The 23,151-nt window shown below is 55.1% G+C and overlaps 1 protein-coding gene across 1 annotated transcript in view; it reads left to right on the top strand.

Annotated features, from left to right (window-relative positions):
• The window catches only part of ASS1 (argininosuccinate synthase 1), a 57,794-nt gene that overhangs the window by 23,281 nt on the left and 11,362 nt on the right, over positions 1 to 23,151 (top strand). The window contains exons 8-13 of the mRNA XM_021927129.2: positions 3,106 to 3,176; positions 3,766 to 3,796; positions 9,416 to 9,506; positions 12,237 to 12,321; positions 12,910 to 12,974; positions 22,650 to 22,781. Coding sequence (XP_021782821.2) covers positions 3,106 to 3,176; positions 3,766 to 3,796; positions 9,416 to 9,506; positions 12,237 to 12,321; positions 12,910 to 12,974; positions 22,650 to 22,781 — 475 coding nt within the window. The remainder of the gene's footprint in view (positions 1 to 3,105; positions 3,177 to 3,765; positions 3,797 to 9,415; positions 9,507 to 12,236; positions 12,322 to 12,909; positions 12,975 to 22,649; positions 22,782 to 23,151) is intronic.

Genomic DNA, 23,151 nt, shown 5'->3' on the forward strand with positions numbered 1-23,151 from the left:
TTGGCGAGGTTTCTCCCGCTTGTCTCCTTGATGATACAGAATATGAAGCATGTTTCATCTTTAAGAATAATGAATTGGAGCCCCCACCCAGCTCTACCCTCATGCCTCGAGTCCTGGACAGACAGGGGCAGGGCTGACCCCTATGTTGCCCTTTCTTTCCGTTAAGTCCCCAGACAAAAGCGGCTTCTGATTTTTCTAGCATAGATGAGTCTCGGGAGCACTGCTGTCCTTCCTTCTCAGGTTTTGGGGAGAAGGTGCTGAGCTCAGCTTCCATCCCAAATAACCTTTTGAGCAGGAAAAGTTTGCCAGGGAAAGATGAGCATGGGCCCCTCGGCCACCTACCCTCCTCCTAGAGACGGGTTTCATCAGAAATGACTGTGGGGAATCTGAGCACATTGTAGAAGGAGGCAGAGGCAGTGTTTCTGCACCCAGGAAATGTCAGAATGACTGAGCAGCGATGAGGCCTCCTCCAAAATTCCGAGCCAGGCAGGATCTGAGCTGGATGACACAAAAATCAATGGGGCTTTGAAAATCTCCGCTTTCAAGACCCTTCGGTAGCCAAGGCCAAAATGTGCCAGAGGACTCATAGAAAACATGCATTTGCTTCACTGGCTATCCTCTCCCCACCCATCGTCCAACGGAAAAGCACTCAGAACCACCCTATCCTTGTCATTGTCACCATAATTTTTTTAAAAAAAATTTTAGAGACACTGTCTCACTCTGTCACCCAGGTTGGAGCGCAGTGGCACAATCCTAGCTCACTGCAGCCTCAACCTTCTGGGCTCATCTGACCCTCCAACCTCAGCCTCCTGAGTAGCTGGAACTACAAACGTGCACTAGTACATCTGGTTCATTTTTTTTTTTTTAATTTATTTAATAATTATTTATTACAGACAGGGTCTCACCATGTTGCCCAGGCTGGTCTTGAACTCCTGGACTCAAGTAATCCACCCTCCTTGGCCTCCCAAAGTATTGGGATTGCAGGTGTGAGCCACCGCACCCAGCTTTGGCTAATTTGTACAATTTTTCTGTAGAGACAGGGTCTTGCTATGCTGCCCAGCCTGGCTATAATTATTATTCTTTTTAAAGCCAGACCACAAGGTGGGAGCTAGAAACAGGATGGTCTCACGTTGTCTACACGTTGGAGATGGTTTTGTTTTCTCTCCTCAATTACAATGAGAGTATGAGGGGGGCACCTCGGGACAGAGAGAGGCTGGAAAACACAAATCTCTTTGGTCCTTGGAGGGTCGATGTCACTGGCGCCTGTTCCTTTCGTCCCCGCCCTTTCGCCTCTCCTTGCACCTGGAGGGAGGTCCGCTGAGAAGGGAGGCGAGGGTGTTTCCACGCCACCCCCCAAAAACGGGCTCCATGGAGCCTGGCTGGCTGCTTTTCTTAGCACCCAGCAGCTGAGCTGAGTGAGGAGCGAGGACGGAGCCCAGCAAGCCACCAGGACATCTCCGCTGGTGAGTCCAGCCTTGCCTTGCACTAGGTCCGGGTGCCCGTGCCTGGCCAAGGGTACAGGGCGAGTGTGCGGGCTGAAGAGTCCTCAAATTCTAGAGTCGATCGTGGGCTGTGTTTTGTTTTGTTAAATTTCAGTTTTCATGTGTAATAGGGTAACTATTGAGGAGATGACCTACACAAGCTAAGGCTCTTAGGGGCCCTCAGTGATTTTTTTCTTTTTCTTCTTCTTTTTTTTTTTTTTTCTTTTTTGAAATAGAGTCTCACTCTGTCACCCAAGCTGGAGTGCACTGGCACTATCTCAGCTCACTGCAACCTCCGCCTCCCGAGTTCAAGTGATTCTCCTGCCTCAGTCTCCAAAGTAGCAGGGACTACAGGCGCCTGCCATCATGCCAGGCTAATTTTTGTATCTTTAGTAGAGATAGGGTTTCACCATATTGGCCAGGCTGGTCTTGAACTCCTGACCTCAAGTGAGCCACCGCACCTGGCCTTGTAGGCTGTTTTAAAGTGAGTCTCCTGGCTTTCTAGAAAACCCCAAACCCAGAGCATTTAGCCTCATTTTAAGTTAAGGTGGTGATGGGGAAACAGCTGCTCCTTGGAGGAGGCCTCTAGAATCTCACTGTCTTGGGAATGAGCCTGAGTGGGGTGGACCCCATCAGGAGAGAGATGGGGGGTGACCCGGTGGGGGCTGCCTATGGTTCCCACAGGGACCCAGTGGGGCTGAGGGACTGAAGGGGGTCAGAGGCAGAGCATCCAGTCTCGCTGGCTCCGAGGGGCTGGGTGGAGCTCCTTCACTGCCCCCTGTGCCCAGTAAGCCGTGGGGACCAGCAGAGCAGTGCCAGGTGTCCGAGTGCAGGAGGAGGCTGGAGTGCATACGCTGGATTCCCAGCTGGGCATCATCAAGGGACCAAGAGCAGTGCAGGTCACCAGGGCAACCAGCCTCATCTTCCTCCTCCTCTTAAGGCAGAGTCAGGTGGGCCTTCCATGCATGACCTGCAGCCCTCCTAGCCTAGGCATCCTGGGCGGAGGTGGGTGTCCTCCTGTAACAACAGACTAGGCCATTTAGGAAGCAAAATAGAGCCAGAGCCGAGTCCCATGGAGCCAGGATCTGCTGGGTGTTTCCCTTCTAGGGTCTGCAGAGTGATGTGTGCGGCTGTTGTGCCAGGCCCAAGGAGAGGTGCCCCCCATGAGCTAAAAGCTCTCCCTGCATCCCACCTGTCCTTGGGTCCACAGGAAGCACCGCATGGGATCTGGTGCCAGGTGCCCTGGTCCACAGTGTGAGTGGGTTCACGCAAGCCCAGCTCATAGAGTGATAGCGGGGCTGGTTGGCTGGTGCTGGGAGACCTGGGCATGGCACCTGCGCGCTTGCTCAGTGCTTCAGGTGTCCTTGAAGTGTAGACTTCAGGTCTTCTGGAAGGAACCTCCAAGGTCAGCATCGCAGACGCACGGTCCTGCAGTTTCTCTGGGGCATGTCCAGCAATAGGGTCCCCCCAGGGAGGTGACCGTGACCAACACTAGGAGGTAGCTGGGGTCTTGTCTGAATGGGGGCCAGAGTTTGGGGCTCTCTGAAAAAGCAGGGCCCCTGGGACAGACCTCACGCCTCCTTCCAGCCGCCTTACCTCCGCCTGTGCTGTCTCTTTCCTGCAGCAACACGGGATTCCCATCCCGGTCACCCCCAAGAGCCCGTGGAGTATGGACGAGAACCTCATGCACATCAGGTAAATGCCCGCCCTCCACCCATCCTTGGTCCTCCTGGGCTCATTCCAAAGGATGGCCATGTGCTGCCCCAGGACGTGCTGGTGACCCCTACACCAGTGGTCCCTGCCCTCGGGGAGCTGAGAGGCTTCAGGCAGGACAGAGATCAAAGCGCCCAGCTCATGCACTGCCCTCATTGCAGTTCTGCTGAGTGTTGTCAAGGAGATAGATCATGGGCACGCAGCCTCATCAGGAGTATCAAGGAGGGCTTCTTAGAGGAGGTGGCATTGAAGGTTAAAACCTCAAGGATGGAGAACAGGCCCAGATGGGGCACAGGGGAAGTGTTTAAGGCGGAGGCCCCCTCACCCATGTGCAGAGCCCCAGGGCAGTCCCCAGAAGACTCAGGGAAAGGCCCCAGCTCTTTCTTACAACCTGCAGCTCCACGGGTGACTGTGGTGGGCCCAGAATGTTTCAGACAGGTTGGCAGCAGATGCTCTGGCAGAGAGTAAAAGGCAGACCAGGCTCATGGGCACAACGGGGGGTGTGTGTTGGGGGATGGGGGCATGCCATGTCCCTCCCCAGCTGACCCTGTCTTTCCTCTCCCCTCTGCAGCTACGAGGCTGGAATCCTGGAGAACCCCAAGGTAATCCCCCCAACCCCGTCTCCTCCCAGCCGGCCACCTTTGGTGGTAGCTGCTCCATGCCGATGCTGTCTGATGTATTTGTAGCCTAATTTGAAATTTCACGGGGGCCAGCCATGGGGCTGGGGCCAAGCCCTGCCTGTGTTCCCCGACCCCCCGACCGGCCCCCCTCTGCCCGCCCTCTCCTCGCTGCATTTGAAGACCTCCCCCCGCCCTTCCTCTTCTAATTGCCGCTGGGATGAACAGGGGAAGAAAATATCTCAGGGCAGCATAGAGAGAGTGTGTGATTGTGAGACAATAAAGAAGTAATTAGGCAGATGAGACACTTGGGGGAGGGCCCAGCCTGTGCCCACCAGCTCCCAGGCTGTGCTGCTGGAGTTTTGGTTGTGGGGGGCGGGGGGAGGCATGGCTGAGAGCCCCAGGCCCCATTTGTCTGGATCCGTGTTGCACACCCGCCACCACCGGCCACCCTGATCCCGTCCCAAGCCTCCCGGGCGGGCGGGCCAGGCTGGGCCCTCAGCTCTGTTTGAAGTTTCGGGTTTCTGTCCCCGGGGTAGGGGGCTTCTTTGTGTCCACCCCTGCCCACTGTGGGAGGTGGGGGAGGCAGGGCCAAATCTATCATGGGAAGAGAAAAATCTGTTTGTCCCTGAGGGAATGTGTCTTAGTTCTCGAGCCCAGCCAGCCCCACACCCCGGGGAGGCTGGTTTGGGGGTGGGAAAAGTGTGCTTTCTGAGGGGGTGCAGCTGGGCCTGGGGGAACCAAGAAGGCCAGCTGGAGGGGAGGGTGCCCAGGGAGGTTTGGTGAAATTGGGGAGCGCCAGAGCCCCGCCCAGGATCCCCCAGGGCCTGGGCATCTGTCACTCTCACGCCCGCATGCTGCCCCCTGGTCGGTGTTGGCTGTAATATCACATGGCAGCCACCATGTCTGGGGAGCGGGCCGGGGGTGGCATCGCCCTGGCTCAGTTCCTAGGACACCGGCTGGGAGCAGCCTCACTTTATGGGTGAGGAAACTGAGGCCCGGAGCCGTGACGCGCCCCAGGGTGACAGCTGCTTGGGGTGAGGGAACGGGCCCTGGGGCTGGTGCCCTCCAGCTATTGGCTCCCCTACTGCCCATGGCCCCCTCCCTGTCCAAACCTGTCACTCAGGGGAGCCGCCACCCTTGCCCGCTGGGGGCTGATGGGCCCTGTGTGTGGCTGCTGCCTGCTGGTCACAGGTTTTTCTAGTTCATGCTCTGCTGACCCCACAACACTCAGGCCAGCCACCCTAATTAGCCAGTCAGTCAGCGCCAAGGCGGGGGCAGGGAGGCTGAGCCTGCGGAGTGGCTTCCAGGCAGGGCATCCTCTCAGGCCCGTGGGCCCCAAGCATGCCGGGCAACCACTCCTGGCCGTTCTCCAAGCAGCCTATGGCCTCTGCAAGCAGCTTATGGGGCAGAGAGGAGGCCCCCCAGAATGGAGGACCTCAGGATTGAGAGAGAGAGCAAGGCCAGAAGGAAATCGCCCCTCGGACCGTGCAGGAGGGCCCCCGGGCCTGGAGTAGGTTACTGAGCTACTGTGGGCAGGTCCTGTGCCCTCCCAGGCCTCCTGTCTCATGAGGGTATCGGGTGGAGAAGTCTGTGCTAAAGAGAATCTGGATTAAGGATCCTGCTACCTCACCCACACTTGGGTCCCAGAGACAGGAAACCCGAGTCTAAATCCCAACTTTTCTTATTGCTGTGCAACCTCGGGCAAGTTGTCCAACCTCTCTGAGCCTCCAGTACCCCTTGTCCAAGGTGGGAAAACACAGCACCTCCCTCCTGGGGCATCTAAAGCACTTGGCCTGGCACAGGGCAAGCCCTCAGTCATGGACCTGGGGGTCCCATGCTCCCTCTCACGGGAAGAAGGGTCCAAAGTCTTCTCGGGGACCCCTCTCAAGAAAGGCTGGGCTGGGCTGAGCTGGGTGTGAGTCAAGGGGAAACGTAATTCCTACGGAGACGCCTGGGGCACCCAGAGTCCAGCCGCTCTGGAAGGGAGTTTGCGCCAGCCATGCAGACTCCCCAGGGGCTTTGGGCTGGGGACGGGGCTCAACGTCAGGACGCGCCCTTGCATTCCTGGACCTGGCAGCCCTGTCCCCCTCGGGATGAGCTCAGGGGGACAGAGCTCGGGGAACCCGTGCCCCTCCCCCTCTCCAAAAAAAGCCAGGAGACCTGCGGAAGGGAGGGCTTGAAGGCAGATGGCTGAGCCATTTTCTGCCTCCGTGAGGGCTGATTGAAGGGCAATGAGGCAGCTAATGCGAAGAAAGATAGAAATTTACTTGCTTTAACTTCATACGGTCCACAGTGAAAGAGTTCATTCAGTCGCCGGCCCGCCATAGCTGATGGATGAATAAACCATTTGCGGCATCGATCATGCCTCTACATCATGGTTTAGTTCATGGGCCATTTGCTTCCAATTTCTCCTTCTCGGGGCCTGTTTCATGCTTTCTTTCGCCCTCTCCCCCTACCCCCCACCCCGACTCACTCTCTCTCCTTTTCTTCACTCTCTTCCCTCCCCTGCCCCCCCACAGATGACATTGGAAGTGAGCCCTCCCGCTGGGAGGGATAAATAGATGGCATTGATACTCGGCAACAAACTATTTGTCATTTGAACTGGGCTTTTAGGAAGGAGAGTAAAAAGAAGGCAGGCGCTCGAGCCACCACGGAATGCAAAGCAAATGTCATTTTATTTCTATTTAGTTATTTTATTTAATCGGCGCTGTCAGGTGCCCGCCCGACAGCTGCCTCTGACTTCCGCTGCGGTCTGCAGAGACTCGTCCTCCAATCTTCCCATCCCCTCTCCTTCCAAATGCACGCACTGTCAGCCTCCACTTCAGTCTGGGGCTCCCTTAGGAAGTGTGGCGGGAGAGGAAGTGACAAGCAACGCGTTGAAAACAGTTGCAGTCGGGCCCAGCGCAGGTGGAGGTGGGAGAGAGCTGGGCTTGGATGGGAGTGGGGCCCTCGTACCGGCACTCTGGTTGGAGGCTTGGGGGAGTCCCAGGCAGCTGGAGATGGGACTGTGGAGTTGTGTGGTCACCCCAAGATCCAGTCCAGTTCACTTTACCTTTTTGCTGAGGATGAGCCTTGGGGCCCATCTGTGCCCAGGGAATGCTGCAGTTGGCAGGGCCCAGTGGGCCAGCCCTGATGCCTGCCTATGGCTGTGATGCTGGCTGGCTCTGGCCACAGGCCTCACCCTGCTTCTCAGCCCAGGTTTACTACAGCAGCTGGGAACCAGCATAAGGTGGCGGAAAGAGTCCCCACGTTTAGCTTCCAAAGCATGGTTTGGAGAAGCCACCTCTCAGCCTTGGCTTTCCCTGTGGTCCATAAAGGCATCAGGCTGGGGGTCCTTCAGGGCCCCTCCTACCGCCTGGAGCCTGCCTTTAGGGAAAGTTCTGGGTTCTTTTTCCTGCCCCACAAATGGGCACTGATGCGGGGATACAGCTGGTCCTGAGTCACATCGTCCCTTGGAGGTGGGGGTGGAGGATCCACCACAGTCCTTGTCTGAACTTAGAAGGATCAATTGTCCTGGTTTGCCCAAGACTAAGAGGTTTCTGGGGACAAAGGACTTTCAGTGCTAAAACCAGGAGAAACCGGGGCACTTGGTCACTCTAACACAGAGTCACAGGCGAATGACCACGGGTGAGCTTCCAGGGTACTTATGTAGCCCCATCCCATGTAGAAGGAGGCTGGGCCGAGCAGGTACCCCCATGAGTGAATTCCAGCTGCAGAGCACACTCCAGTTTGTACCAGGCCTTCCCTGACATTTTCTTGTGTTTTCATTTCCAGTTACATATGTATCTAAATTTTTATATATATATATTTTAAATATATATTACAGTATGTATGCTTATATATTAAAAATAAAATATATTTTTAATATATAATATATATGTAATATATATATTTTTAATATATATTACAATTTAAGTATATATATTATATATTTAATATAAATATATATTTTTATAATATATAATATAAATATATATTTTTAATATATTTTGTTTTTAATATATATTACATAAAGTATAAATATAAAATATATATAAATAATATATTTTATTAAAAATAAAATATATTTTTAATATATATATATACACTTAAATTGTAAGATGGCCAAGGGCAGGTATCATTTTTCCCCATTTCACATATGAGGAAACTGAGGCTGGAGGAAGTAAAGCCTCCCCAAGGCCTCACAGCCTGAGATCTTGATCCTGGCATGGGGGTATTGCCCATCACTGTAAAATCCAACATGTATTTGGTGAGGACCTCACAGGGCTCCTGTCCTGAGTGCCAGGGAATAAGTTCCACGTGGTCTCTGCCTGCAGGGATCTCACAGTTGCAGCTCCAGTCCCTCCCGCTCAGCCTCGATTTCTTCATCTGTAGATGGGGTAAGAGCGCTTGACCTTACCAAATGGAGCTGCTGAGAACTCAGACTGCAGATGGGAAGTGATACGTGAATGTGTGCAAGGTGTTTTGTTTTGTTTGTTTTGTTTTGTTTTGTTTTGTTTGCGGAGGAGGGGACGGAGTCTCACTCTGTCGCCCAGGCTGGGTGCAGTGGTGCAATCTCGGCTCACTGCAACCTCCGCCTCCTGGGTTCAAGCAATTCTGCCTCAGCCGCCCGAGTAGCTGGGACTACCGGCACATGCCGCCACACCCGGATAATTTCTTTTGTATTTTAGTAGAGATGCGGTTTCAATGTGTTGCCCAGGCTGGTGTTGAACTCCTGAGCTCAGGCAATCCACCCGCCTTGGCCTCCCAAAGCACTAGGATTACAGGCGTGAGCCACTGCGCCCGGCCGTCTGCAAAGTTTTTAAAGCAAAAATGAGACAGCAGTTCCTAGATGTCAGCAGGTGAACAAGAACCCCGGGCACAGGATGCCCAAAGGACGGACTTGAGCAGTCAGGCCCAAGAGGCCCAAGTCCCCACAGTGGCAAGTGTCCAAGCCGCAGCCTGGGGGAGCTAGGGCCTCCGAAGGTGGGAGGGAATTTCAAGAGTTCCAGGCAACACGCAGCCCCTCCACCACTGCATCAGACGAGAGGCCCATTTTCCAACACGCCCAAGAAAAAATATACATAAAGGTTGATGTGTTTTCAAATGGGTTTTTGCTTTGCTCTTCTCTTTTCTCCCTGTGAGTATTAACCTTGGGGACCCCGGGGACGGCTCGGCTTGCCAGAGCACCTGCTGGGGTCACACGCAGTCATTAGCTTTGCGGTCAGTGCAGAATAAACCCCAATTCCCGAGCCGGCGAGAGTGTGCGTACCGCTCCTGGAAAGCCCTCGGAACGCCACCTCGCTCCTCCAAAGTCACACTTTTTCCTGCCTGACTTGTTCCTCTCCTGCTATTCTACCTCCAGCTGTGGGGGCGTCGAAGAAAAAGATGAGATCAAGTTGAGGGGAAAAATTGTCTGATTTCTCAAGCCCTTTGTTTCCCAGGCCCCTGGCAAGCGGGACTGATGCTAGGCTGAAGGCTGGAGACCAGGGGATCTGCTGGACCCCACCAGCTGGTGGGGAAGTGGATGGAGGAGCGGGGTGCAGATCCCTGCGGGAGGTGGACTGTAGGGTGTCCGGGGACTGGCATGTCATCCTCCCACCTCTTTCTGTCTTTTGTCAGAATCCAGCGCCTCCAGGTCTCTACACGAAGACCCAGGACCCGGCCAAAGCCCCCAACACCCCTGACATTCTCGAGATCGAGTTCAAAAAAGGTATGTTTTTTGAACGTCCCACCTGTTGGGACTCGAAAGGGGTCGACAGGGGTTGACTCTTGGCACCCTGGCTCCTTTCCCCTCCCTGCCTGGGAACCTAGGCCCTCTTTACCCCCACCCTGCACCCCTGGAAGCTGGAGTTCAGACAGGGGTTTCAAGGGCGCCGCACAGCCCACCTGCCTGGACAGTATGACCCATGGATGCCCCTAGGCTTGGGAGGAACACGCCCTCAGCCACCCATCACTTGAGTCCATGGGCACCAGGTCTGGAATGAGAGCACTCTAGTCCCTGAACAGCCACTCAACTCTCCTGGGCCTCAGTTTCCTCACCTGAGGATGAAAGAGAGTGCCTGCTGTTTTCCCGGGGTAGAATGAGGCCTGCAAGGGAGCGTCCAGCCCCAGGCCCTGATCCCAGAAGGTCCTCAGTAAACAGTCAGTGTTGGTGAGCTGGCCTCAGGGACCCCTGGGACCCCACGTGGAAACCCTTCGCCGTCCTCACTGAGCCGCTCTGGGCCTCACCCTTCTGACCCTACGTTCAAAGTTGTGGCCACTCTTGCTCCCCTCGGCAGTGGAGCCCGTCCTGTTCACTCCCTCCTCCTCACTGCTGTCAACAAGAAGCGTTGGCTGGCCTGGCCCGAGTGCCTGGGTGCCTGAGCTTGGGAGAGGGCATCTCTTGGCCTGGAGGAAGGACAGGGAAGCAAGGCGAACCTGCCTGGGCTCAGAGGGAGGGCTCAGAAGGCCTTTCAGGAGGCTGGAGAGATCAGGGAGGCTTCCTGGAGGAGGTGGTGCTGGGCACAAGGGCATCCCAGGACCAGGCGGGGGCTGGTCCATTTGTCCACAAAGTGGCTGCCCACACTGGAGCTGGGATGAGAGGGAGACAGGCTCGTGGAGAGGCCTGGCCCGGCTCTGACGCTCGGCCCTTACCCTGGGTACCACAGAGAGGAGGATTGGGTGGGGAAGGCTCGGGCCGGTGGGGAAGCAGAGCTGCAGACCCCACTCTCCCTCTTGCTGGTGTGACCTTGACAGCCAGCGTCACCGTGCTGGGCTTTGGGTGCACTCATCTAAAAACAGGCCCACAGGCATGATGCTCACAGGTGCCCAGCATGGTGTGTGGAATGGGGTGTCGGAGGCTGAGTGCTTTAATAATCTGCCTCTTCTGGGCCTTTCCCAAGAGCCTGGCCAAGTCAGCGAGTGTCTTCCTTGCTCCCCTCCATCTGTCCCAACCCACTGGGAGTCAAAGAGGCCCCCAAAGGCAGCCGGGCCCCCAGGCCTGTTTGCAGGCACACAGCCTCCCTTGAGGATCATCTCTGAGGAGATGGTGGGAGTGGCCCCAGCAGCATCTCCTGGCTCCCTGCACGGGGCCCCCAGGAGCCCGGAGACCCGTGAGGGTGGGAGGCAGGGGGCAGGCTGCAGAGGGTCCCGGGCACCAGGCTCCGGCAGCCCTGCCCAAGGACCCGGGCAGCTCTGCGGGCTGAGCTGGAGAAGAAACGTGACCTATTGTCATGATTTGGGGACTGTCTGGAAGAAGAAAAAAAGACGGGAGGAACCCTCCCCTGGCCAGTGCCCATTCACTCTCTAGTTAATTTATTTGAAGTTTTAATCTAATTATTAACTATTTTAAAGGCTAAGAGGCTTTCTCCGGCAGCAGCACCAACAATGTCACCTCTTCTCCCGGGCAGGCCCCAGCGAAGGCCGATAATAGGACCAGGAGGGAGAGAAAGGGAGAGGGGAGAGGCGGGGGGTGGCGAGAGGGGCTTAAGGTTCATTATTGGGCAGACTTACATTTAATAGCAATTTACAACCAAGTTATAAAACCCCTGGAAATGGGGGTTAAGAATGGCGAGGCTGACAGCGCCTTGAGCGAAGCCCCTCCAAGCGGCGCCTGGCTAATAAAGCCTCGAAAGCCGCTATTGAGGCCTGATTGGCACCCGATGGCTCGCTCCATGGTAATGAGCCGGGCAGATGGGTGGGGGATTAGCCGCCAACTTTGAACAGCTTTTCTTTGTCACTGTTTCAGCTCTCTTGTTAGCCCCAATACATTTATTGCTCATTTCACACCGCTCGAGAAAGTGCCCCTTGCTATTCAAAGTCAACCCCGAACCCACCCACTGCCCCCCCCAACCCCTTCCCTCCTGCCCTCCTGCCACCCCAGACCCAGCTCCTTGGATTCAGGGACGCTGCCGACACCTCGCCTGCTGGAGCGGGCACCGTGTCACCCCCATCAATCAGATGGCTGCGTGTGGGTCTGGGGTACAGGGTCGGGGCGCGGGGTCCGCCTGACAGACGTGGCAGGGGGCTGTGTGTGTGTGTGTGTGTGTGTGAGCGAGTGTGTGTGTGCTTGAGCCCAGCCACACCTCGGCCAGGCGGCCCCCGGGTGACTGGTGGGACAGAAGGTGCTCCCGGCGTAAGACAATGGTGGAGCGTGAAATTCAATTAGTTCAGGGCCTGGTTCCAATTTCACAGCCCCTAAATGCAAAAGGGGCAAAGAGAATGGGAGGGTGGGGGAGAGCGTTTTTATTACATTTTCCCTTTCATTCTGGGGGGCTTTCTCGCCCCTTCTCTCCCTGCAGCAGGCCTCAACCTGCACAGGGCTTTTGAAGGAGTCATTTGGAGTCCATATCTGTCACATCCATTTAAGGCGTTGCGGGAGGAGGGAGAGGGTGGGGTGGCGGGTGCAGGCTCCTCTGCTGAGCTGGGCCCAGGGGCCCACTGCCTTCTCCTCCCACCCTAGGGGTCCCCGTGAAGGTGACCAACGTCAAGGATGGCACCACTCACCAGACCTCCTTGGAGCTCTTCATGTACCTGAACGAAGTCGCGTGAGTGACTGCAGCCCTGTCCGGCCTCCTGGGCACCACTGTCTCAGGCGAGCACGGACCTGAACCATTGCAGCTAATGGTTATGGCTGAGGCTCAGGGGTGCAGAGGACAGGCCGTGTCCCTTCCCCATAGCCACAGAGTTTCCCGGACTAGGGGAGCCCCTTTTGGCAGGAGAGGCTCCGTGGTCCTTAGCCTTGGAAGATAACAACCCCAGGGGGCCTTCTGCCTCCAAGGGATCATTAGGCTGGGGCTCCCAGGCCCTTGGCTGGATGGGAGGCCAGGATAGAAGGAAAGGGAGCGGTAGTTAGCTCTGGTGCTAGGCAGGGCCCCAGGACACAGGTAACAGAAGGAACAATTTGAACTCACACCTGGGCAATCCCTTCTCTCTCTGGGCCTCAGTTTCCCCACCTGTCCAGTGGGCACTTGGACTAGGTGACCAGGCTCAGATGTCCTCTGAGTCTTAGATCCTGAAATGCTGCCTCACCCGTGGCCTAAGCTGCACCCACCCTGGGGCAGCCCAGCTGGGTGGGTGACTCTGAGCCTTGCGGTAGTCCCTGAACCTAATGGACCGACCGGTTCTTCCCACAGGGGCAAGCACGGTGTGGGCCGTATTGACATCGTGGAGAACCGCTTCATTGGAATGAAGTCCCGAGGTGAGTCTGCTCAGCCCTGCTCAGAGCCCGCCTCAGGGCCCAGCAAACCCAGAGATCCCTGAGACCTGTCCCATTTGGACGCTACTACCCCTATGCTACGTGGGCGACCTTGGGCGCGTCCTTTCACCACAGCCTCCGAGACTGCAGTTCCCCTGCCGCCAAGTGGGGCTCATGGGCCCTTTGCCACTGACTTTCAGGGTGTTAGGAGAAGGGCTGCCCAAGGGCTGAGAGAGGCCCAGGAGGGCCTGGTAGTCCCCGAGGAGCAGGCAGGCCAGGGCCAGGCCTGGAGGTCAGGCTGTCTTGTGTCTGGGGCGGGCAGGCCAGGTTTGGAGGCAGACCGTGCAGGCCCGATTTCGTGGTCATTAAGGCCACATGGAGGCCGTCGGCCAGGCAGGGCAAAAGTTCTGCCAGAGGTGGGCGCTGTGGCTGCACTGGCGCTGGGAGCCGGCCAGCGCCTAAGGTCCTGTCCCGGCATCAGGCCCAGCTCATGGGGCCCTTTTTCCAGGGATGGTTGGGGCTGAGCCTCAGTGTGGCATGCCTGCCACCTCGGCTGGCCTCTAGCCTGCCTAGCCCCGTATCCGCCTCTGGCTGGGCCCAGGAGCAGGGCAGTTGGTCCCCAGGCAGGTGCTTCTGTCTTCTCTTAGTAGCCAAAGCCCATGATTCCCTTTGTCAGTCACTCACCATTTCATCTTGACCACATCCTCCTCTCCAGGACTCAGTTTCCCCATTCATACACCAAGGGGATCTCAGGTCTCTGAGGGTCTGCCAGTGTGTGATAAAGCCATGCTGTGTTTTCTGGGGGGTCCTAAGAGGGAGAGGACAAGGTTTCAGTAGTTGGATCCCCTGAATCGGGCACCTGAATTTTTAATACTGGTGGTGGGGTCAGGGCTCCCCACTTTGGTAAATGTTCAGATCTCTTTGCTTAGGGTCGATGTGAAAAGATACCAAGCCAAATAAAACCTGACCACGGTATAGTCACGGCCCCATGTCCCTCAGGCTATTTTTACTAAGATTCTAAAATCCGAAGAGAGCTGATCACCCCATGTGGGCCAGAAGAAAAGGGTGGTGGTGCGGAGGGCTGGAGGCCTGTTTCTGGTCCCAGGTTTGCCCTGCCTTGCCCAACGACCCTGGACTTGTCATCTATCGCTAGGCCTCAGTTTCCCCAAGTGTAATGTGGTAAGCGTTGGGAGTTGCATCACTCTGGTTCTGACCTGTTTGCATTTACCTCAAAAGACATGGGAGCACGGAAAGGGGAGGCGGGTTTGCCTCTTTCTTGTGGTTTAGCTCCTTGCTTGCTGTTATTCAGGAGAAACAACCTAATTGAAGCTCTGGGAAGGCCTTGAGAACAATGTTACTAATTAGCTGCTCCTTTTTATCCTGGCTTACCTTTGTCTCTTACCTATATTAACATGTGATTAGATGCCCCTTTGTCGCCGCCTGCCCTTGGGAGCCAGTGCAGTGTGCACCCTCCAGGGAGAGCTTGGGGGGGGACCTTGGGGAGCCACAGACCAGCACCCCATTTACAGATGGGGAAGCCAGGGCTGGGGAGGGGTGGGATAGAGGCCTTGCTTCAAGTACCAGGCACTTTAGTGGCAGGACCAGGACTGCCATCTGGGCCCAGAGTGGCATGGAGTGGAGGGCTAAGAGCTTCGACTGGAGTTGGACAGATCTGGGTTCAAACTCATGTATGGGGGCAGGAACTGGTACACTGGAAGTGCTCCATAAATAGCCATCAGTCCCCAGGGCATGCGGAATGGGGACAGAAGTAGCCCCCACACTCTAGGAGCTGTCGTGTGGCGGGGGATGGGGAGGGTTCCAGTACTGCACCTGTTATTATGCCCTTGCCACGCCTGTGGCAGGCATCACCAGTCGATGCTGGCACTATTCTGTGAATTCCAGAGGTGTCTCAGGGCTGCCTGCAGGCACTACTAAATGATCAGGATTGGCACACGTGATGAAAATGCATTGCCTTCCCTATTGGAAAGATAAGGACTGGTCTGAAGTCACTGTGAAATGGCATCCTGCTGGGTGGGACGAGTCAAGCAGACTTGAGCAAAAGTGAACTGAAGGAGGTGGTTAGTGAGGAAGACTTGGACTGCACTATTCTGAATGTGGAATAGTAGCTGACAGCATTCCAGAGAGGCTGGACCTTTTTCCCAGAATGGGGGCCTCGTCCCCATAGAAGGTCAGAGCCATGAGATAGATCAACAGTCTGTTCCAACCCCCATGGCTCCTTACCACCACCTGGGGAAAGGTTCCCGGAGGCCAGCCTTCACTCTGCCCTGGTACTTTGTGTGTACTGTTGGAGGCTGTCCCCAAAAGCACAGAATTTAGTCAGCATGGTACAGGAAAGAAAATTGGGATTCTGCCGGCAAGAACTTGCTGTGTGATCTTAGACAAGTCTGTCCCTCTGCAACTCCAATTGTCAAGGGGCCAGGTGAGGAGGTCGTATCATCTCCCTCTGAACGTCCTCACTCGCCTATTTTATTGCTTTGGGTTGGGGAGAGAAGAGAAAGTTGCTAGGTAATTTTAGGGTGGTATCTTGTTTTATTTCTCTACTCCAAATATTTCTTTTTTTTTTTTTTTTTTTTTTTGGTGGAGTCTCGCTCTCCTGTCTCCCAGGCTGGAGTGCAGTGGTAGCGATCTTGGCTCACTGCAAGCTCCAGCCTCCCGGGTTCGCCATTCTCCTGCCTCAGCCTCCGGTGGCTGGGACTACAGGCTCACCACAGCCCGGCTAATTTTGTGTATTTTTTAGTAGAGGCAGGGGTTTCACCGTGTTAGCCAGGATGGTCTCGATCTCCTGACCTCGTGATCTGCCTGTCTCGGCCTCCCAAAGCGCTGGGATTACAGGCTTGAGCCACCGCACCCGGCCCAAATATTTCATGTGAGAAGGAAAGAGGAGAGACGGTAAATTAGGGCGCTGTGGATTCTCCCATAACAAGGTTTTTATTAAGTACACAGTAATGAGAGAAGCTGTTAATCGTCAATTATATTGAGGGCAGAGCAGAAAGATGCTATTGTCCGTATCTCGGTGTACAAGGGGAAAATGTCATTTGTATTGATTTTACAAAGCTCGTAATTGAAATTCGTTAAGGGCTGATTTTTTTTCTCTGGGGGGTGGGAGCGGTTAGGAAGTTGGGCAGCTCCTGTGCCCTGGGTCTGGGGTGGCCTAGTCAGTGGCACTGAGGGTCAGGGACAGGGGGCTGGGGAAGCTTCGGCTGGAGGCTGGAGTAGCCTTCTCTGTATTGTGGCTGTTCACATGTCATTATCACATTATCTTTTTAACTCTGGAGGGGGGCTAATTAAGTGAAGTAAATGAAATCAGTGGGGAGGAGAAGGGGGGCAAGGCAGGCCGGAGGGAAGCCGAGGGAGGCCGGGAAGGAGCCAGCGCACGTCCTTGTGCTCAGCTTCTTTCTCTCTCTCCTCTGTGGCCTCAGACTTCTCCAGCTGCTCTCCTGCCTCAGCTCTCCTCCCAGCCCTGCCCGCCTCACCTCTGCCTGCCGCCGCCTTGCTCCTCCTCCTTGCCTTCCTTTCCTCCTCCCTCTCTCCCTTTCCTCCTCCCTCTCGCCCTTTCCTTCTCCCTCTCGCCCTTTCCTCCTCCCTCTCCCTTTCCTCTTCCTTCCCCTCTTCCCTGCCTTGCCCATTCTCCTCCCCTTCCCCACTCTCTCCTCCTGTCTCCCTTCCTCCTTCCTCCTCCACTTTCTGGCCCAGAAGGAACAAGGGCTGCCACCCACTTGCCCAACCTGCCCACCTACCATCTGGAACATTCCAGATGAAGAATGGAGGGAGACCTGTGAAGCAAAGAGGTTTTCAGTCCCAGAGGCCCACACAGCATGGGGCCCGCCGGGCACCAGGAACATAGAGGATGGCTAGAGTCCCACCCTGACTGACCTGCCTCCCATCACCATGGCAACTGCCTCTCACCTTGGCCCTGGTACCTAAGAGGTACCCCCATGCCCCACCTTTTCCAAATCACTTCTGCTTTCCCAAAGGGCCACAGTCTTTAGTCCAGGTGCCCTCACCCCCAGCCCAGGCCCCAGCTGAGCTGGCAGATCCCACTCAATTCTGCAAAATTGCTCATTCCAGGCTAACCTGGCAGCCTCAGGGACAGACGAGAAGAATTTGAGCCACAGCAGCTGTTTGGTTCCCACCTCTTTCTGCTTGGTCCGCTCTCCCCGCCCCCGCCACCCCTGGCCACCCTTAGCTCCTTGCCCTTCTCCCCACTCCCCGCCGCACCCTTCTTGGCAGTAATTATGGTGTGATTGAAGCTTCTCCAGAGAGAACTGCTGACACCTCTGTCTTTTTCCTGTAAACATGGGGAGATGAAAATAGACACTTGGAGCTGCTGTGCGTGTCACTCCAAAGATGTCTGTTGTCTCTTCCACGGCAACACAGAGGCTCAGCTGTCATTTCCTCCTTCTCTCTGCACGGTGGTTTGTATGCCGACTGTCAAAAGCCCCAAATCTATAGTCTTTTAGCATCAGGTTTCTGTCACTTTTTTTTTTTAAGTCTTTTTTTTCCCAGAAGAAACACACAGAAATCGTCTGTACCCCCTACCCCTGCGGAGAGGAGAGGGAAGAGTTTTAAAATGCACGCACGCGCGTGCGCGTGTGACAGCAGCAACCTAAAAACAAGCTTTTTGATCAGTCACAGTTAACTTTAACACCTTCTTTTTTTTTTTTTTTTTTTTTTTTGAGACGGAGTCTCGCTCTGTCGCCCAGGCTGGAGTGCAGTGGCGCGATCTCGGCTCACTGCAAGCTCCGCCTCCCGGGCTTACGCCATTCTCCTGCCTCAGCCTCCCGAGTAGCTGGGACCACAGGCGCCCGCCACTTCGCCCGGCTAGTTTTTTGTATTTTTTAGTAGAGACGGGGTTTCACCGTGTTCGCCAGGATGGTCTTGATCTCCTGACCTCGTGATCCACCCGTCTCGGCCTCCCAAAGTGCTGGGATTACAGGCTTGAGCCACCGCGCCCGGCCAACTTTAACACCTTCTAAGAAAAGGAGCAGGAATATTAATTGCGCTGGTGTGTTTTGTGTCTGCAGCCTTTCCCCTTGAGGGTGGCAGCCAGGAAGCCGGCGCTGGGGGCTCAGGAAGAGGAGGGTTCTGCCCTCCCTCTGCCCACCAGACACTCTCTGCTCCCGGTGGCACTGGTCTCATTTTCCTGGGGACACCTGTGATGGGCCAGTAGCTGGAGCAAGTCAGAGCTCTTCCTCGAGCCCTGAACCTCACCTGCGTCCTCCCCTCTCTGGATTGATGGGAGGCGATGCTTCGGCCTAGAGTGTTCTCGAGACAAGACTGTCAGTAAATAGGGCACACCTGGAGGACACTCTGAACACTTACCTTTGAGATAGGTCCCAAAGGAAGTTGGAATGTCAGAGCAGCAGGAACTTGCAGCCTTCTTGTTGCCTGGGTCTAAGAGAAGGGGCTGAGACCAGCCAAAGTCACACAGCAAAGCCAAGCTGGGCACTTTCTGTAAAGACATGGTTGCAGGACTCCTGGTGCCCAGCTCCAGCCCTGCAAATATAGTCTGGACTGCCCTGCAGTTGGCCCAGCTGAGGACAGAAAAGCAGGGAGGCGGGCCTGGGTGTCTAGGAGTTGAAAATGAGGAGGGCTTCTGCTACTGGCCTGCCCAGGATGGCACTATCACGACTCTGTGGCCAGTGTAAGGATGGGCTTTGCAAGTTTCTAGAATATTCAAAAATGTACCCAAACTCATCACTAGAAGGCCTGTTTCCAACCCAATATGTATCGAGTTCGAGTATGTACCAGGATGGGAGGACCAGCAGGACTTTGTCAGTGTCGTGCTCTTGGTGGCTCTTGGGAAATTGCTTTATTTCTGGTAATAAGGTTTCTAGGCTAATTGAAAACTTGCTCCTCCAACATTATCGTTGTATCTGCCATTTTGGAGACAGAGATTTCCCAAGGTTCTGCACACACTGATCTTTCTAAACACATTGCTCAGCCATTCCCCTTTCTGGTGGCTTGGCGCCGTCGTGTTTGTTTGGGGTCGTCATGTTTTGTGTTGTGTTTCTTTCAGACAGGGTCTTGCCTGTCACCAAGGCTGTAGTGCAGTGGTGCAGTCATGACTCACGGCAGCCTCGACATCCTGGGCTCAAGCAATCCTCCCACAAAGCACACACCACCACCCCCAGCTAATTTACCATTTTTTTTTGTAGAGACAGGGTCTCCCTACATTGCCCAGGCTGGTCTTCAACTCCTGGGCTGAAATGATCCTCCCACCTTGGCCTCCCAAGCAGCTGGGACCACAGGCACATGCCACCACACCCAGCTCATTATTTAATTTTCTGGTAGAGATGGGGTCTCACTATGTTGTCCAGGCTGGTTTTTTGTTTTGTTTTGTTTTTGGTTGAGATGGAGTCTCGCTCTGTCACCCAGGCTGGAGTGCAGTGGCGCATCTCAGCTCACTGCAAGCTCCGCCTTCCGGGTTTACGCCATTCTCCTGCCTCAGCCTCCCGAGTAGCTGGGACTACAGGCGCCCGCCACCTCGCCCGGCTAGATTTTTGTATTTTTTTAGTAGAGACGGGGTTTCACTGTGTTAGCCAAGATGGTCTCGATCTCCTGACCTCGTGATCCACCCATCTCGGCCTCCCAAAGTGCTGGGATTACAGGCTTGAGCCACCGCGCCCGGCCCAGGCTGGTTTTGAACTCAGCTCAAGCAATCCTCCCGCCTTGGCCTCCCAAAGTTTTGGGATTACAGGTATGATCCCCCGCACACCTGGCCTGTGCTGAGTTCTATGTCCCTGTTCTCCAGGCTGTCTATAATGACTCTTCTCAGTCACTCCTCTGTTTCTGCCGCCATCAGCCTTTTTACCCTTTCCTGGTTTGTGGCTCTGAGCTGCTCTGCAGGAAATGATGACGGACCCATTTGAGCTATGTTTACAAGAGTCACGGTGAGGCCTGAGGAACTCCCGAGGGATGTGAGGGCTTGGGCCGCTGCATAAACTTGGAGAGAGGCCATTTCCTGCTCAGCAGTCACAACTAAATTCAGACAGTGGAGACTGCCGAAGGCTACAGCCCCCACCAGTGAAACGGGATGGGCTCTTTGGTGGCACTCGATACTCGTATTTGCACCTGGTTGCTGTGAGGGGCTTTCACAAGCATGTCACCTGACACCAGTATATCAGGGGTTTACAGATGAGAGAACCAAGCCTCCAGAGAGGTTCCCTTCGGCCCAGGTACACAGAGCCATGGTGAGCACTCAAGCTTTTCCTCCACAGCAACAGCCTGGACTTGGGCTTTCTCTCATGCTCCGGTTAGCAGTTGATCACTTTGCCAAAGGCCCTTCGAGGCCACCTGGAGCCGAATGGGAGACCCCGGTGCTGGGCCCGTTCCCCCTCCAGTTGGCCAGGTAGTATTAGGCAAGCCAGTCCCCTCCCCAGGCCTCGGTTCTCATTTGTAAAACTGGTGTGTGGGACTAGATTTAAGGTGAGTCCAGAGTTTGCAGAGGGGCCTCCGTTCCTCCCAGCACAGCCTCTGCCATCTCTTCTATATGCTGGGCTCCTGTCGCAGGCTATTGGAATACTAGGTTGGCAGCTAACAGTCGGGGGAACACGGTACCGGATTGATCCTAATGCCAGCTCTGACATTTCCATGATTCTAACACTTAAGGATCAAAGATTGGAGGAAACTTCTGGTAGTGCACAAGGGCTCGGCAGACTCAGCCTCCCCAGATCCCCGGTGGGCTTCAGAGTCAAAACCAATATCCTTCATGGTTTTTATATTTTTTTATGTTTTATTTTTTTAATTTTAAACTTGTGGTAAAATACACGTAACATAAAATGAACCATTTTAAAATGCGTAAGTGTGCCGCTCAGCGGCATCCGTTCCCAGGGCTGTGCCACTCAGTGGCATCAGGTCCGTTCCCAGGGCTGTGCCACCGTGACCACCATCCACCTCCAGAACATTTTCATTTTGCAAAGCTGAGACTCTGGCCCCATGAACACTCCCCATTTTCCCTTCCCCGGCCCCTGGCAGACACCATTTCTGTCTGTATGATTTTGACGACTCGAGAGGCCTCCCATGAGTGGAACACACAGTGTTTTTGTGCCTGGCCTTTGCACTTAGCGTCATGGCCTTATGTTGATGCTGTGGCATGTGTCAGGATTTCCTTCCTTTTTTTTTTTTTGACGGAGTCTTGCTTTGTCACCCAGGCTAGAGTGCAGTGGTGTGAAATCAGCTCACTGCAACCTCTACCTTCCGGGTTCCAGTGATCCTCCTGCCTCAGCCTCCCAAGTAGCTGGAGCTACAGGCATGCAGCACCACGCCTGGCTAAAGTTTTTTGTATTTTTAGTAGAGACGGGGTTTCACCATGTTGGCCAGGCTGGTCTTGAATTCCTGACCTCAGGTGATCCGCCTGCCTCGGCCTCCCAAAGTGCTGGAATTATTACAGGCGTAAGCCACTGTGCCCGGCCTCCTTCCGGCTGAATAATATTCCACCGCGCATTTTGCTTCTGCACTCATCCCTCGATGGACACCTAGGTTGCTTCCGCCTCTTGGCTATTGTGATTAATGCTGCTATGAACATGAGTTGGGTCTTTTTCAAGCAGCCACTGTAGAAAGAGGTTAGTAAATTCCCAGGATAATTGAGAACCTGCACCTTTAGTGATGTAACGTGTGGTGGAAGAAAGGAAGTTCTCGGGGTAGAATCCCTGGAGATGGGGGAGCTATGGGCCCTGCTCCACCCAGACAGCAGCTGCAGGGCAGGCTCGCCCAAGGCCAGGTCTCTGAAGTGGATGAGAGAGGTTGCACTCCTGGGGCAAGAGGGAGCCTGGGCTGTGTGGTGTGGGCAGTCCTGCCTCTTGGTGCCCCATTGTCCTCCAGTGCAGTAGGGCCTTACCCCAGACCCAGTTCAGCCCAGGGCCAGGCACTTCTGTGTCACTCAGAGATCATCTGTTCCAAGCAGGTTGTTTTCCAAATAGGGGGACTGGGCCTGAGGTCGCAGGAGGGGACTTGAGCAATCCCCTCTCCCCTGACCTTCCAGGGTTGGGCCTCCATGGCCAGTTGACTTACAGGGCAGCAGACAGCACTGGTGAGGGACTCGGGGACCTACATTGAGTTCCCAGCTCCACCTAGAGCATGCCCCCTCTCCTCCTGGGCTCAGTTTCCCCATCTGTACAGTGGGGTCAGCCTGGGTGATTACCCAAGCCCTCTGCCACTCAGTGGTCTCTGGAAAGACCTGGCCGCAGGGGCCCCACAGGCTGAAGGTGGCATGTGTGTACACATGTGTACATGTATGTGCACAGCCGTCCCCCTCCCCTGGCTCCCTGGTGGAAGGGAGGAAGGGATATTTGGGGCTCTGGGCTCTACTGTAGTCGCTTTAATTACAGGCTTTCAACCTCGGGCCGGTGGGCACGCATGGGGAGGGAGGGGTTGCCGCTCCGAAACCCTGTCATTTTCTAGCGTCGGAGGGCCCCTTGAAAGGGGGCATCTAGACATTTTCTCCGCAAGCTGCAGAGTGGACTGTCGTGGCCCCAGCATGAACATAATGACAGATGCATTTTGCAGCAAGCAGGGAGTGAATGGGTCCGACCGGCTTGTCTCCTGTCACCCGAGTCATTATTATTATTATTTTTTTTTTTGTCATTTGCTGACAGTTTGGGTTTCATGCGTTTCTCTCTTTTTTCTCCTTTTCCCCCTGCCTGGAAAAATGGCTAGGTATCTACGAGACCCCAGCAGGCACCATCCTTTACCACGCTCATTTAGACATCGAGGCCTTCACCATGGACCGAGAAGTGCGCAAAATCAAACAAGGCCTGGGCTTGAAATTTGCTGAGCTGGTGTATACCGGTGCGTAAGACTCTACGACTGTCCCCTCTAACCGCCCCACAAGGGATCCCAAATCACTGTCAGGCCCTCGGGCCTGGCCCTCCCCTCCGTATCAGCACCTTCCTCCCCTGCCACCCACTGCCATCCTCGTGTGAGACCCCAAAAGGTGCAGGCCAAAGGGGGTTGAGGGAAAGTGCAGGACATGAGGGAGCAAGGGGATGCTGGAACCTACCTTGACATGGGGTGTGTCCGGGGTGATGCACCGGCCTCCCAAGGTGTCCAGCAGCTTCCACCGCCTACAGTTTGCATGACTCCAGCATGTGCCAGGCGCTGGGCACTGCAGCGACATGCATCGCTCCACATGGTCCTCACAACTTTCCCAGAAGGTCTG

This window comes from Papio anubis, chromosome 13, assembly GCF_008728515.1.
Source record: "Papio anubis isolate 15944 chromosome 13, Panubis1.0, whole genome shotgun sequence".
NCBI classification, from domain to species: domain Eukaryota; kingdom Metazoa; phylum Chordata; class Mammalia; order Primates; family Cercopithecidae; genus Papio; species Papio anubis.